At 40.0% G+C, this 15550-nt stretch overlaps 1 protein-coding gene across 1 annotated transcript; it reads right to left on the bottom strand.

Annotated features, from left to right (window-relative positions):
* Positions 1-14872: 14872 nt before the first annotated feature.
* Positions 14873-15340, bottom strand: LOC149147313 (uncharacterized). The gene has a single exon (XM_089441793.1). The coding sequence runs from the start codon at positions 15338-15340 to the stop codon at positions 14873-14875; it is 468 nt and encodes a 155-aa protein (XP_089297919.1).
* Positions 15341-15550: the final 210 nt, after the last annotated feature.

Genomic DNA, 15550 nt, shown 5'->3' with positions numbered 1-15550 from the left:
TTCTTTATGTGTTCCCTTATTTAATTCTCTATAATCCACACATATCTACCATTTACTATTTTTCTTAGGAAAAATCACCAACGGGGAAACCCATTGGTTGTCTGAAATGGGGTAAATAAATCCTACATGTAGCAGCTTTTGAAGTTCTTCCTTGACAATGTTTCTCAGAGCGGGGTTCATTCTCCTCTAGGGTTGTCTTACAGGATGACAATCCTCTTTGATGTATATATGATGGGTACATAAATTGGTAGGAATACCTTTCTTGTCTGTGTAGTCCCAGGCGAAGGCTTCTTTGTTTTTTCAGAGAACATATAGGATTTATTTTGTCTGGGTTTCTGATAGATATGGATTAATATTTAGTGTCTTCCCTGGCTCTATCTCTACATAAATACTATCATGGGACACAGTTGTGGGCAGTTCCACAAATCCATTCGCTGTTTCAATATTTTGCTGTGTTTCATAGCTCAAGACAGATTCTAGAACTCGTTGATTCAAATCTGAAATAGAACAGGGATCACTAATGAAAGTGGTAATTGTGTCATCTCCTGTCTCTATTTTTAGCTGAAGGGTCTGTCCAACAGTAAGGACTAGTCTTAATTCCTCATCTTCATGTTCAGACTCTTCCCTTGGTAGAGGTTTCTTGCGGCCAACAGGCTTCACTAATGAGCTAGGTTTTGCAAGAGGGTATAACACAAGATTTTTAGTAACATGCCCATTTGAGATAACCATATGCCTAGAATGACACCAAATGTAAGCATCTGTGGTTTCCAACCATGGTCTTCCCAGAATCAGGGGACGGCCACTAGCTAGGGATTGCATTTGCAACACTAGGAAATCCATAGGGTAATGCCATGAATCAACTGAGATTGTAATGTCCTCCAACTTCCCTACCAACTTGACTGTAGATCGATCTGCTAGCTCTAACACAGTAGGTGTATGTTTCAAGTTTTGAAGACCCAGTGCATGCATAGCTTCAGCAGTAATGACATTTATGGAAGCACCCAAATCTACCAGCACATTTGGAAATTCTACTCCATTAATTTGCACATTTAGAATTGGCTTCTCAGGATCCCCATATTTCATAGGCATAGATTTTCCCATCATAAAATCTGATAGCTTTCCCACCAAATGAATGGTGAGTGGGTCCCTTGATTTCTTTCTAGGCGTTTTAGCACAATATTCTCTAAGATTTTTTTCATATATAGGTGCGTCCCTCATAGATTGTAATAGGTGGATGTTGAAAAATAGATTTTATAACCCCCCTAACAATTCAAACTCATCTTGAGGGATATATTTACTCAAGGCCAATCTTTCCAGATAAGGCGGGTCAGCTCAGTGTTCTTGAGTAATTAGCGGTTGAGGAGATGTCTAATTTTTACTAACTTGGTTTGATTCCTCTTCAATTGGTCCTTTCGCGTCACTGCCAACTTTTTTAAGAATGACAGGTGAGGGTTGAGCATCTACTACCCACCCAGATCTCAAATTCATCTGATAAAGTTCTGTGGTGGAGATATTGTATGAAGGTAGGTTGAGGGTGTCAGCTCGCCGAGCCCCTTTATTGTTAGGATTTGGATTGGGTTGGATATGAAGTTGAGGACGAACAGGCTGATTACCAGGAGATACATTAGAGGACAACTGAAGTTGTTGTTGTGGTATTGACTGGGGAAATTGCCCAGGAGGAGAGGGTCCATGCCAGTTCGAAGTCCATGAAGAATTCAAACTAGTTTGAGGAGCCCACTACTGCTAGGGTGGAAACTGATATTTGGGCCACATAGATGGATAAAGCATAGACTGAGGAGCCATATTAAAATTATTGAAATACTAAGATGGATCTGGAAACATACCTTGATATACCTTTGGTGTGCGAGGTTCCCATGGATTTTTGGATCCCATAAAATATAGTTGGTCCATCTCTTCGCCTGTCCCTTGAGAAACCGCTTTCAATCCTGGAAAGGTGGGGCATGAATTTGTTGCATGACTCAGCTCACAAATTTCACATTCTTCTACGGAGTTTGATGGACATTCACTCTATGGATGCTTATTTCTGCATTTTGGGCAAAATATAGCCATAGTCCTTTCCAATTTCATTCGTTTCTGTTTTACTTATAAAGTATCCATATGTTCAGACAGGGTACTGATCCAGGTGCATCTTTAGATACAATGGCATGGAAAAACTCACAAATCAAAGTGATCAAAATGAAATCAACTCAGGATCAGAGCATAGATCTCGTCATCTTGATTCCAATGGCGTGAACGGCACTTCAATCCGAGTTCGGATGATGAAGTTATCACACAGGGAAGGTCGTTTTGATCCTTAAGGAAATGAGGATTTTTCCTTTGAAAAATGGTTTTAAGCCTTAAAGGCAAAATTGCAATCGGAGAACTTGTGGAGGTGAACTTAAGAGAGGTGCAGTGGAACCTTCGATCATTGATCTCCTATCAAATCTGATCGGTGGACCAGAGGCAACCAGATCGGAAGTCTTACTTGTATTGGCGAGCAAACAGAGCGATTGGCGATAAAACGATTGACGAGATCGCTATTGGGACACCGGAGCGACATATGAGTAGGACACCAATGCGATTGACCAACACCAATATCAGCTATCGACAATCGGCGGTCGGCACTTCTCCAGTCACGAGACTTTAGAGACACTGATATGTCGATTTGCGACCTCAGGTCAAGCCAATATGCAAATTTGCCCGGTTTAATGTTTTTTGAAGTCTGAGTAAAAGAAATTTTGCCGGATTTTTAGTGTTTTTTAGGATTTTAAGGTCTTATTGCCTCAATAATAAAAAGGCCATTTTAAGAGGGAGTTACGTCCGTCAATCCTTCCACGACAACGACCTCCATTGTGAACTAGACAACCCTGATTTAAAGGGGATTCTGTCCAAAAGCCATTATAAAAACACGATCAATGGAAACAGCAGGGAGGAGGCATTTTAGCAGCCCACTGTTTCGTTTGGCAGGAGGCTGAGAGCGTATATTTGTCTGTTTTGGACAATTTTACATGACTCTAGCCCCTTCATTGCTGCAGACGCATTGGTGCTACTTACCTCTCCATATCAGGCATCCATTTTCACAGCCATCTATCAGATTAGAGGTATAAGCCTCTTGTGGATAGTTGATGATTGTAATTCTTTTCTTTCATGCCATTTAATAAGAAAGGCCTCCCCATTATTGAGCTAGGCCCGGAGACATAGTCCGAATTGGACAAACTCCATTATCAAGCCTTGGTGTCTTCTTTTGTGCCTTTTATGTGTTTACTTCTTCTTTTCTTATGTGAACATTTCTGTGTTAAGCTGCAATTTTGCATGTGATTCTTTCTATACATCTATAAGTGAAAAAATCTTTGATCAAGTGGTATCAGAGTAGGGATTTTTAGATGAGAATTGCATGTTTGTATGCTAACAAGAAGCAAGCTTCAAAGAGGTGAAGGGGAACTAGAACCTTTCGATCCATAAGCAGGGCATGCACCTCGAAGGAGAAGCATGGCAGAAGATGAAGCTCATCTTGAAGAGGAGCGTAATTTCAAAAAGACTTTCTATTCAATGGCAGAGATCATCTGGAGAAAGCAGAGGAGAGAAATCCAAAAGAACAAGGTTAAGCACATGGGAATGGTGGAGAAGAACCCTCTCCTTCTCCTTCTAGTAGAGAAGGCTCTCCTTCCTCTCACCACCATAATCAGAGAAATCCAGAGGATGCATCTAAAAAACCTTTTTTTTAATTAGATGTTAAATTTGATCTTCCTGTGTTTAATGGGTAAAGTAACATAGAGAAGCTTAATAATTGGATCAGGTAGATTGAGGTTTACTACAAGATTCCACAAATCGTAGAGGATGAGGCAAAAATCTAGCTGGCCTCTCTAAGGCTGGGCAACACAGCTCTCATTTCGTTGGAGAGCAAATTCCAGAGCAGTAAAAATGTGGGTAAGCTCTTTTCCTCATGGTCTGATTTCACTTCTGCGTTAAAGGAACAGTTTTATCCCTTAGGATACAAACAGAAAGCTTTGATGAATTGGCAATACTTAAGGCAAGGCAAAGGGCAGGATGTTCAGAGTTTTACAGAAGAATTTAGGAAGCAAGCACTGAATTTGGGTATTGCACTTGATGCACCTGAAGTTGTAACTAAGTATATTGGCTCACTGCATAGTTATATTAGACATTCATTGTTATTGTTTGAACCAACCACTATTGATTCAGCCAGCGTGAAAGCAATTCATATTGAGAACAGGGGCAAGAATGAAAGAGAGGATCAGTCCAGAAAGCCACCATTCAAACCTCCCAATGGAAAATCCAAAGCGAAATGGAAAGGGAAGGAGAAGAAAACAATAGTAGCTAAAGAAGGAGAGCAGCCTTATTGCAATCACTACAGGAAGGAAGGCCACGATGACGATCACTATTGGAAGTAGCACCCAGAAAGGTATCCAAAGAAGTATGGAGGAAAAGGGAAGCAGAAAACAATGGCAACGGCACAGCAAGACCTTGGATCAGATTCATGAGATGAAGCACTGGTCATAGTAGCAGGAACAAAAGGTAACCTTACACCTCCTGTTAATTCTAAATCGCATGAAGGCACCAGTTTTGTAGATGAGTCCCTTTCGAATGACCGAAAAAGAATTGAATTATTTCATATCAGGGTTATAGTAAATCACACCAAGGTAGAAACTCTGTTTGATACTGGGTCCCAAGCAAACTTAATTGCAGAATCCCTGGTAAAGAAGCTTGGCTTAGAGACAAAACTACACCCAAAACCTTACCCGTTGGGATGGATACATGATAAAGTGAAATTGAATGTAACCCAACAGCGCAAGTTCAAATTTGTGATTGCATCTAATCTAGTAGATGAAGTAGAGTTGGATGTAATACCATTGGATTTTTGTGGCATGGTATTAGGGAGCCCATACCTGTATGATAGAAAAGCATTCTTTTTGCGCCATGAGAATAAAGATCAGATCACCAAGGATGGGGTAGAATACATAGTGCGGGCTCATCAAAATAAAATTAATGCTAGCCTCATAAGCATTGGGAAAATTAAAAGACTAGTGAATTCCAGTAAAACATGCATGCTTATGGTTGTAAGGGAGAAAGAGGCCGAATTTGCTGATACGTTCCAGGGATGCGATGGGAAGCATAAACAAGAATTAATGGAATTGATTTCTAATTATAATGAACTATTCCAGGAGCCGAAGGGATTACCTCTGTAGAGGGAAATCCAACATGAAATCCATCTATTGCATGATGCCCCTCTGCCAAATATTGGCATGTACAGGATGTCGGCAATTGAGATGGAGGAGATCAAGAGGAAAGTGCAGGAATTGCTAGAACAAGGTATCATGAGGCCAAGCACCTCTCCATTTGGTTTGCCGATAGTTCTAGTGCCAAAGAAAGATGGTAGCTGGAGGATGTGCATGGATTATCGCATGCTAAACAAGATATCAGTGAAAAATCTCTATCCCCTCCCACTCATAGATGATTTATTAGACCAATTAAAAAGTGATGTTTATTTCACAAAGTTGGATTTTCATAGTGGCTATCACCAGGGCAGAATTGCGAAGCAGGACGTGTGGAAAACTGCCTTCAAGACCAAGCAGGGGCTATTTGAATGGATGGTGATGCCATTCAGGCTTTGCAATGCTCCAGCCACCTTTAATTGATGAGTTTGTTCTCGTGTATTTAGATGATATACTAATTTTTAGAAAGAGTTGGTTTGAACATGTGATTCATATAAAGAAAGTGCTTAATGTGCTGAAGAAAGAAAAAATCTTTGTAAAATTGTCAAAGTGTGAGTTCGGGAAAACCTCTTTTGGTTATCTAGGCCATATTGTTGGTCATGGTCAGTTAAAAATTGATCCCTCTAAAGTTGAAGTAATTGTAAATTGGCCTAACGCTACTAGTGTAACTAAGGTCCATAGCTTTTTAGGTGCAGTCCAATATTGGAGGAGATTTATTGCTAATTTCTCTATTAATGCAGCACCTTTGCACACATTGACAAGTGTGAAGCAGGCCTTCCAATGGGGAGGAAGATAGCAGAAGTCCTTTGAAACATTGAAGGAAAAAATTAACATCGCTCCAGTCTTAGCCTTACTCAATCTCCATCAGCCATTTGAGATCGAATCTAATGCCAGCAGTTATGCCATGGGAGCTATACTGATGCAGCAAAAGAATCCAATTTGTTACCATTCTGAGAAGTTTTCTCAAGCTGTGATAAACAATCCCACCTATGATAAGGAGCTTTATGCCTTGTGCAAAGTGTGAAAAAATGGAAACACTACCTGATCGACAAGGAGACCATCATCCATACAAATCATCAGCCCTTGCAATACCTTCAGTGATAAACCAAGTTGCAGCAATCTCGTCATTTCAAGTGGACGGGCTTTCTTCAACAGTTTCATCTGGTAATAAAGTATGAGAAGGGCACTAGCAATAAAGTGGCCAATATGCTATCTCGCCCTCCTATTTCTACTTCTGTTATTTTGCATAATGCTACATTATCTTTTGAAAGTTATGCTAAACAATATGATAACAATGATGACTTTAAGGAGGTTTATGCAAAACTAACCTATGGTTCACAAGTGGACAACTATCACTTGCAGGGGAAATTGTTGTACCACCTTGGTAAATTGTGTATTCCCATAGGAGAAAGATTACATGTAATTTGAGAGGCCCACACCTCTCTTGTGTCTGGACACTTTGGTGTCGAAAATACTTTATGTCATGTACAAAGATTTTGTTTTTGGCCTCATATGAAAAACATTGTGACTCGCTATGTAAATGGTTGTGTGATGTGTTTTGTTTCAAAACCCTCTAATAGAAAACTTGGGCTCTACACACCACTCCCTATTCCAAGTCGTCCATGGGAAAGTGTGTCAATGGACTTTGTAGGAGGTTTACCTTTGTCTAGGAAGAGTCACGACTATTTGTATGTCTTCATTGACTGTTTCAGCAAGATGTATATTCTTATGCCTTGTAAAAAGTAGATCACTACATAGTAGACTGCTTCTCTTTTCTTTCATCATGTTTGGGTCCACTTTGGATTACCCACATCAATTGTGTTAGATCGAAACTCTCACTTCCTTGGAGAGTTTTGGACTAGCTTATGGAGGATAATAGACACCAAATTGAAAATAAGCACAACATTTCACTCGTAGACCAACGAACAGACAGAGGTTGTTAACCGTACCGTGGTACACTTATTACAAGGCTATTGTGGGAAACATCCCAAGTCATGGGATGAACATCTCCCCTATATACAACATTCCTACAACCGAGTATTGCATTCATCTATGCATCATTTTCCATTTGAGACATGTTTTGGTTACCTACCAAAGGACCCTTTTGATATGGTCTTTGGAAGGGAAGATGGCTCCAGTGGACGTAATGATAGGGACAAAGCTCAGCATTTCATTCAACGAATCCAATTGATTCACCAAGCAGTGCGAGCAGTTGGAAAAAAGTCAAATCTGTTATAAGGCTCGACATGATAAACACTGAGTCGACCATCAATTCCAAGTGGGTGACAAGGTGTGGTTCCACATCAGCAAAGACATGATGAAGGGAGAGGGAAAGAAGTTGGGGCCAATCTAGTATGGACCATTCACCATATTAGAGAACATTGGGAACAATGCCTTTCATCTTGACTTGCGGTATATATGTAGATGTACTCAGTAGTGAATGTGGATAACCTAACACTCTATGAACCACGTTTGATCATGGACACTGATGAGGTGGCCACAGTTCCTACCGTCGATGATTTCGCACCAAAATATCTCGACGAGTTGCCTAAAGACATCATCCTCGACAGAAGAACCATGACTTCATGGAAGGAGATGTAGAATGCCTTCGAGTGGGTTTCAAGGGAATGTACCCCAGCAAGGCTAGATGGCTGGAGAAAAAGAAAGTGAGGGAACAATTCCCTCACTTGCCAATTAACTAATGAAAATCTTTTGGCGGTCCAAAAGCTCTTCAATGGGGAGGATTGATTGGTACACAATGGCATGGAAGAACTCGAAAATCAAAGTGATCAGAATGAACTCAACTCAGGATCAGAGCATAGATCTCATCATCCTGATTCCAATGGTAGGAATGGCACTTCAATCCAAGTTCGGATGATGAAGTTATCACATAGGGAAGGTTGCTTTGATCCTTAAGGAAATGAGGACTTTTCTTTTGAAAAAGGGTTTTAAGCCTTAAAGGCAAAATCACAATTGGAGGACTTATGGAGGCAGACTTAAGAGAGGTGGAGTGGAACCCCCGATCGCTGATCTCTGATCAAATTAGATCGACGGATTGGAGGCAACCGGATCAGAGGTCTTACTTGTATTGGCGAGTAGGCAAAGCAATCGATGATAAAACGATCGGTGGGATCGTTATAGGGACACCGGAGCAACATATGGGTGGGACACCGATGCGATCAGCCGAAGCTGATATCAATGATCGGCGATTGGCAGTCAGCATTTCCCTGGTCATAGGACTTTAGAGACGTCAATATGCCAATTTGTGACCTCAGGTTGCACCCAATATGCAAATGCGCCCAATTTAATGTTTTTTTAAGTCCGGGTAAAAGAGATTTTGTCAGATTTTCAGTGTTTCTCTGGATTTTAAGGTCTTATCACCTCAACGATAAAATGGCCATTTTAATAGGGAGTTACACCTGCCGATCCTTCCATGACACGAGCCTCCATTATGAACCAGACAGCCCTGATTTAAAGGGGATTCTGTCCAAAAGCCATTATAAAAACACGATTGATGGAAAGAGCAGGGAGGAGGCATTTTTGCAACACGCTGTTTTGTTTTGCAAGATGCCAAGAGAACATATTTGTCTGTTTTGGATAGTTTTACATGACTCCAGCCCCTTCATTGTTGTAGACGCATTGGTGCTTCTTACCTCTCGATATCAGGCATCCATTTTCATAGCCATCTTTCAAATTGGAGGTATAAGCCTCTTGTGGCCAGTCGATGATTATAATTCTTTTCTTTCATGCCATTTAAAGGCCTCCCCATTATTGAGATGGGCCAAGAGACGTAGTCCGAATTGGACGAACTCCATTATCAAGCCTTGGTGTCTTCTTTTGTGCCTTTTATGTGTTTACTTCTTATTTTCTTATGTGCACATTTCTACCTTAAGCTGCAATTTTGCATGTGATTCTTTCTATACATCTATAAGCGAAAACATCCTGGATCAGGTACTCAGGATATTAGTCCTTAAGTTATCCAACATATTTCCAATTTCTGCCTTCGTGACACCCCCACTAGATACTTTTGTTGACTGAATTCCTTGTTTATTCCTTGCAACTCCCATGAGCACTAAATTCATAGCTCACAGATGGTATCGAAGTCCTCTTTTGATATGTTTCCCTTTCCTACTATGTTTAATAGCTTCAGAGAGTCTTCTCGAAAGGCCCGGAGAAGGATAATTTTCAAAATGTCCTTATCGAGGGTAGAATGACCTAATCTCTATAATGTGTATTTAAAATGTTCCACACAGTCCTCCATGTTCTCATCTTCTTTCTTCATGAACTTGAAAAGATCTTCCTTAATATCCTGAGATTTGCAGTAATCCTGATACTTCTCCAGAAAATAGGCTTTCATACCATCCCATGTGGAGATAGCATTTCCTCCTAGACCCATAAACCATCACAGGGCTGTCCCTTTTAATGTAGCAGGGAAGATTTTTAGTTTATGATCATTAGTTATGTAATCATATCCCCGACACACAATATCAAATTCAAACATGAATGTGTTAGGATCTTCAGAAGTCAGTACATGAAAGCTAGGTAAAGTTGTCAAAGGAATGGGCTTCGTTGGTGCATCAGTCCCAAGATCCTCAATTGGGAAGTCAATAGTAGAGGTTGTGGGTGCCATGAATACCCTCCAATAATCACTAGGGATTTTAACAGATTCTTCAGGGAATGATGGAGGGGAGTTTATCGCAGAAGTTTGAGTTGCTTTAACAACACTCCCTTTATCCCTTAGTGATATGAATACCCCTACAACTTATTCTTCCCTATCACAATGGCTTTATTTTTCAGACTCGTTCTCTGCAACTTCTTCCCTCCTACTGGAATGGGTTGGTCCCTTAGATCTTCCTCTTACAACTTCTTCTTCCTCTATTACCAACAAAATATTCCTTCATCAGATATGTTGTTGCATACTTCCTTTGCTGCTGGAAGGGTTTGCTGCCCTAAATCAACAGGGGGAACTGTAGATAGCACTGGCTATTCTATTGATTGTCCCTCATATTTTGCTCGAGTACTTGGCCTTACAGCAACACGTGAAGATGCCTCTGATTCAGCTTTTGCGTTGATTTTTTGGATATAAGTATTCCTTCCCAAGTCCTGTCCTCCCTTCTTCGAGGCTCTTCCTCTGCCCCTTTTATTGGAATCTCTGTTCATGCAAGTTGGTGAGAGGAAAATGTCTAAATTAAGTCACTATGCTCAAGACCTGGAGTAGGGTGTCAAAAGACCATTCCCTCCCTAGAACGAGACACTGAACAAGGAAAGAACATGCATACAAGGAAATCTAAAGCTCAGGACTTGGAGTAGGGTGTCAAAGGACCATTCCCTCCCCAGGACAAAAGATCGGGTTTTAACAATGCAAAAAAATTCAAAACAGTTAACCAAAGCAAGTAACTCGGCCCAAAAATAATGAAAGCAACAAAAATCAAAATACAAAGCTCAGGACTTAGAGCAGAGTAGCACTTCCCTCCCTAAGATGAGAGATTGATCCTCTGGTCAACACAGATCGTGTCTTGCACCTTGTTAGCCTTCCCCGATAATGACGCCAAAATGTTGGGGTCCAAGTGTGAATAAACTATTCAACCCTTTCCTACACTAATTCATCAATCCGGGCACATACAATTTTCAAGGTAATGCGCAAGGTATATGCAGGGGCAAGGTTACAATCTTACTTCAACTAAGGATTCGTGACTAAGAAACTAGAGCATCATTGTAACAGTAATGGAAAATAAATTGTAGAACTTAAAAGGTATTCACAGCAATCAATAGAGATCTGTAACAACAATAATAATAAACACACAAAGAGTAAAACAACATACACAAAACAAATACGCAGCACCTGATCAGAAGAGTGGGCCCAACTCTCTTATGAGGGCTGCGTTAAATTACAGCTAAGGGAAGAACAACAAAGCTACTTGTATTATATTAATCTATAAAAGAGTTGTTACAATGCATTTCTCTACACGGCTAACCCTTCACATAGGAATAAAACCCCTTTTATACAATACATGGGTAATAACATATTCCCTAAAACCTGGCAACTAAATGCCCAGAATATACAACAGTTTAGAACAACAACTAGTTACTGAGAGAGCGAGAATAGAAACAATCCAAAATAAGATTGAAAACAGCTACGAGTTGATCATGCTATCACAGCGTTGCCGGAAAGCTACTGTGAATCGCGGAACTGCTGCTACATGTTGTGAAAGCGATACCTATTCACCGGAATCTGTGAAAATAACAATTTTTAGTAGTTCGCATAGGTAAAACCCCCGTGACTTTACTTCATCAATTTAATATTCCAAGAGACATAAGAAAGAAGGGTTACCTCATGAGTTTATCACAATAAATGCATATCAATTGGTGCAAAAAGGATGGAAGTATGGGTAAAAAGTTAAGGAAAAGATAAGTAGATTTGGTTCCCAACATGTATTTTGTAAATGTCAGTTTAGAGATCAAGATATTCTTAATCCCGTTGTGAATGTCTAGGTCATATGCAAACGTTTCCAAGAATTCTTTTCTTATCATGCTGATTCTTCCACCTATAATTTTAGAACTGTCTTTGGCTATGATCATCAATTTCTCACCATAATCAGATCACATACTGAGCTTATCATTTATTACTAATAAATTAAGAAATCCCTTCTAGTAGAGGGCTTCGAGCTTGTCGAAGAATATCTGCATGCCAATGTCTAGAATCTGACACGTTTCTTCAAGCTGCCTCATGAAATTTCTCCTAGTCAAAACCTTCTTGACTTCCAATATATTTTTTGTTCTATCTTCAATCTCCATCTCTTCTAATTCCTATTTATTTTAAGTGTTGAGGAACTTGATGAGCTCAATAGCTTCACTGGGTTTTTCACCCAACTATTTGCAGAATTATTCAATGGCTTCATTAGATATTTCAATCAGTTCCTATTGCTCAAATATAATTTGTATTGAAGGCCAAATATCTATCATATCTTCATTGATCCATTTCCAAATATTTTCTTTGACCTAGGCCAAGGTACTACCCATGGCAATGTCTTTTTCCATCTGCTGCAATCTCTGGGACAATGTATGGGATTTTTGTACTTATGTTAGGAGGGAATTCTCATATCTTGTGTTCTGCTCCTATAAAGTCTTCGCATCCTATCTTAAATTCTTTATTTCTTCTCCCTGTATAGACATGTTTTCCATGGATTGGGCCAACTTAATTGAATCATCTGTAGTTGATGTGGGAAGTACTTTAGAAGAGGATGTTCCTACTCTTGTAGCTACTGTAGGAATTTTTGTTTGAAGTAGGGATGCAATTGGTACTGCATCAAGAGGAACCACTGCTAGTTGAGAACTATGCTCCTTCTCTTTGATCAACTTGTCCATCTCTTCTTCCATCTCCTTGATCTGTGCACTCTGCTCCACCAGTAGTTTCAAAATTTCTTCTTTCTGTAACTCTATCTCTCCTAACTCCTTTGCCTGGGGATCTTTAGTCACAAGCAACTTCAATTGCTTCTTCAGGGCTGCTGTGTCAACATTATTCTTCTTATTAATGTTTTGAGGCTTCTGCGATCAGTGCTTTGTGTGTTGTTTTCTTCTGGAGTTCTCGCATCCATGATTTGTTTGTATCGACATTTCAAGCCCTCCAACATGGCTCATTATCAGGATAGATCAGTAATTGTGTAGGATAGATCTCCTTGAGTTTTAATAAATAGGGATGAGAGATGCACAGAGAATGGAAGCTGACTCTATTAATTTTTATTTTTTTTTAAGAAAACCTAATTATGTAATTGAACTGTTTAATTTTTAACTTTATGTTTATATAGTTTGATTAACTAATTAATTTTATTTATTTATTTATTTTTAGAAATGTTTAATTTTGTAATAGAATTTTTTTAATTTTTATATGTTCAAATAGTTTGATTTATTAATTAATTAATATTTATTTATTTATTTATCTATCGATATTAGTATCATAATAGAATTGATTAATTTTTAATTTTATGTTTATATAGTCTAATTAATTAATTTATTCCATTTATTTATTTTTATAAAATTCAATTCTTTAATTTTTTATTTTATGTTTATATAGTTTGATTAATTAATTAATTATTTAATTATTTTTAATTTATTATTATTATTATTATTATTATTATTTTTTAAGAAGTGTTTAATTATGTAATATAATTGTTTAATTTCTATTTATATGTTCAAATAGTTTAATTAATTAATATTTATTTTCCAATATTACTATCTTTTTTTTGTAAATCAGCGTATTATATTAGCGTAAGAATACATATTTTACAAAAGGTCTGCACGAGCAGACAGCAGACTGCCAGATTACTTAGCATTCACCAAGAAATGACCAAAATGACCAGCCATACGACCCCAGGCTCACCACGCAGGGCGGCAGAGAAAAAGGGGGTTGACAAAAGCAGCAGAGACCAGACCTCTAAACAACTAGAGCCGCAGACCATGAACGGCGAGTTCCTGAGCAAAATTAAAACGAAACCAAGAAGACCCACCAGGGTAGGTAGAAACAACAACTGACCCAACCTCATGAAATCAACTAGAACGAGAGCCAAGACCCGTTACATTTCAAGAACAATATAATTTTTGGAGGTGTCCGGCGCAGACCCTGTCTTAGCTTTGCCTGCCTGAGCACGTGCTGGACGAGTGTTCTGAGTGTCGCCAATGCACTCCTCCATCCTATCCTCAGCATGCCTGGCATCAGGACCTAAAGTGTGCCTCAAGAGACTAATTAGAACCGAGAGTTTCTTTGACATGCTGTCAAACTGTTGTTCCAGTGCGCTTATCTTGAACTCCAAGCTTTCCAGAATGGCAATGTGCTCCTCTGACACAGCTGTAGTCGCTTGTTGGGCTTGACGCACTTGGTCAGAATAGTTCCCCTACATACTCAGAGCTTTGGCCAACATAATTTTCATTCTCCACACCTCTGCTTGCGTTCTCACAAACTGAGTTGCGCGCGTTGTAATCGAACCAGGGTCCTGAATCCAGTCAATCTCCTTCTCCAGCTCTTGAACCTTCAAATTTTCCTCCTCCTCTGTAGCAATGGCCTCCAGCTCCTCGATTTTCCGTTTTTCTTTTTGCGAGATATGGGTCTCATACGCTTCGCGAGCTCTTTAAATCTCTGTTGGCCGAAGCGTTACGACTTCCCTCTCCCGCCATGATATCAACCACACTCACCAGGCAGCTCAACCACACTCTACAGCCGAAGGAAGAGAGTTTCAGCCTCCAAATCGAAGAAACAATGCCTCTGCCTCTGCGTGGAGCTACTAATATATAGATACGATTGGGGGATTTACTCGCTGTGTGCCGATTCCGTCCCTGTTGCCCGTAGGTCTTGTCATCATAATTCCTGCGAGGTGGTGAATTATTTCGGTTATGGCTCGAGTTCTTTTCCTTACGGTCACCTTCCTTGCCATCCTCCAAAACATGCCAAGTGTACCGTCTACTATAAGGGTGCCGGCGGCGCACATTCTTTTTGATCATGTATCGGATGCGAATGTTATCCTCCTGCTCGAGCAATGAATGCTCCTGAACTTTCTGTCCTTCGCTCTGCTGCCAACCTTTGAATTTACCTGTTGTACGCATGATCCTACTCATGTCGTTAACCTTGCCTAAAGCGCTGACCTTCGGCCTTACTTTTCGTTCATTAAATCCTGCCTCGAGAGCAGGGTACACCTATCTCTTAATTCCGGGCATATGACGTCCTGCCAACAGCTGTCCACAATGCTAGTGGGGTTCTCTATACCATAATTCGCCAGATGGTCCGCGACTCCATTGGCTTTACGTCTAACAGCCTGAAAGATCAAACCTTTCAGCCACCCCAAATGTTCAGCTATGTTTTCTGTAACTTTAGCTAGTCGCCAGTGCTGAGTGACCTTACTAGCTTTGGCTCCTGCATACCTCTTTCTGGTTGTCGTTATCGCGAGTTGAGAGTCCCACTCAACCACTGCTGCGCATGCCTGTAAGTTTCTGAGAATCCTGAGACCCTGCTCCATAGCTGCAAACTCCATTTCATTGTTCGTTCCTTCTCCCAAGGCTCTGTTGTAGATATGTTGAATTTCTCCTGCGCTATTCCTTATAATGCCCCCAATGCCGGCCATTCCTGGATTACCTCTCGAAGCTCCATCGAAATTTAACTTGAGGAAGCCTGCAGGTGGTCATTTCTAGATGCTCAGCGTGGTGCTTATTTCCTGTTGGCGATTCGAAGTAGCCACATTCATTCCATTATCCAGGTTAAAGGCTTTTAAAATTTGTAAATCCCGCTTTGAAACTCTGTTGTCTTGGTCTGCTTTGCTTTTGACAAGAACCAA

The sequence above is a fragment of the Pinus tabuliformis genome, chromosome 9 (genome assembly GCF_031772625.1).
Source record: "Pinus tabuliformis cultivar Carrire ecotype Pingquan chromosome 9, CPIR1, whole genome shotgun sequence".
NCBI lineage: Eukaryota > Viridiplantae > Streptophyta > Pinopsida > Pinales > Pinaceae > Pinus > Pinus tabuliformis.
This window is presented reverse-complemented; position numbering and strand designations above follow the sequence as displayed.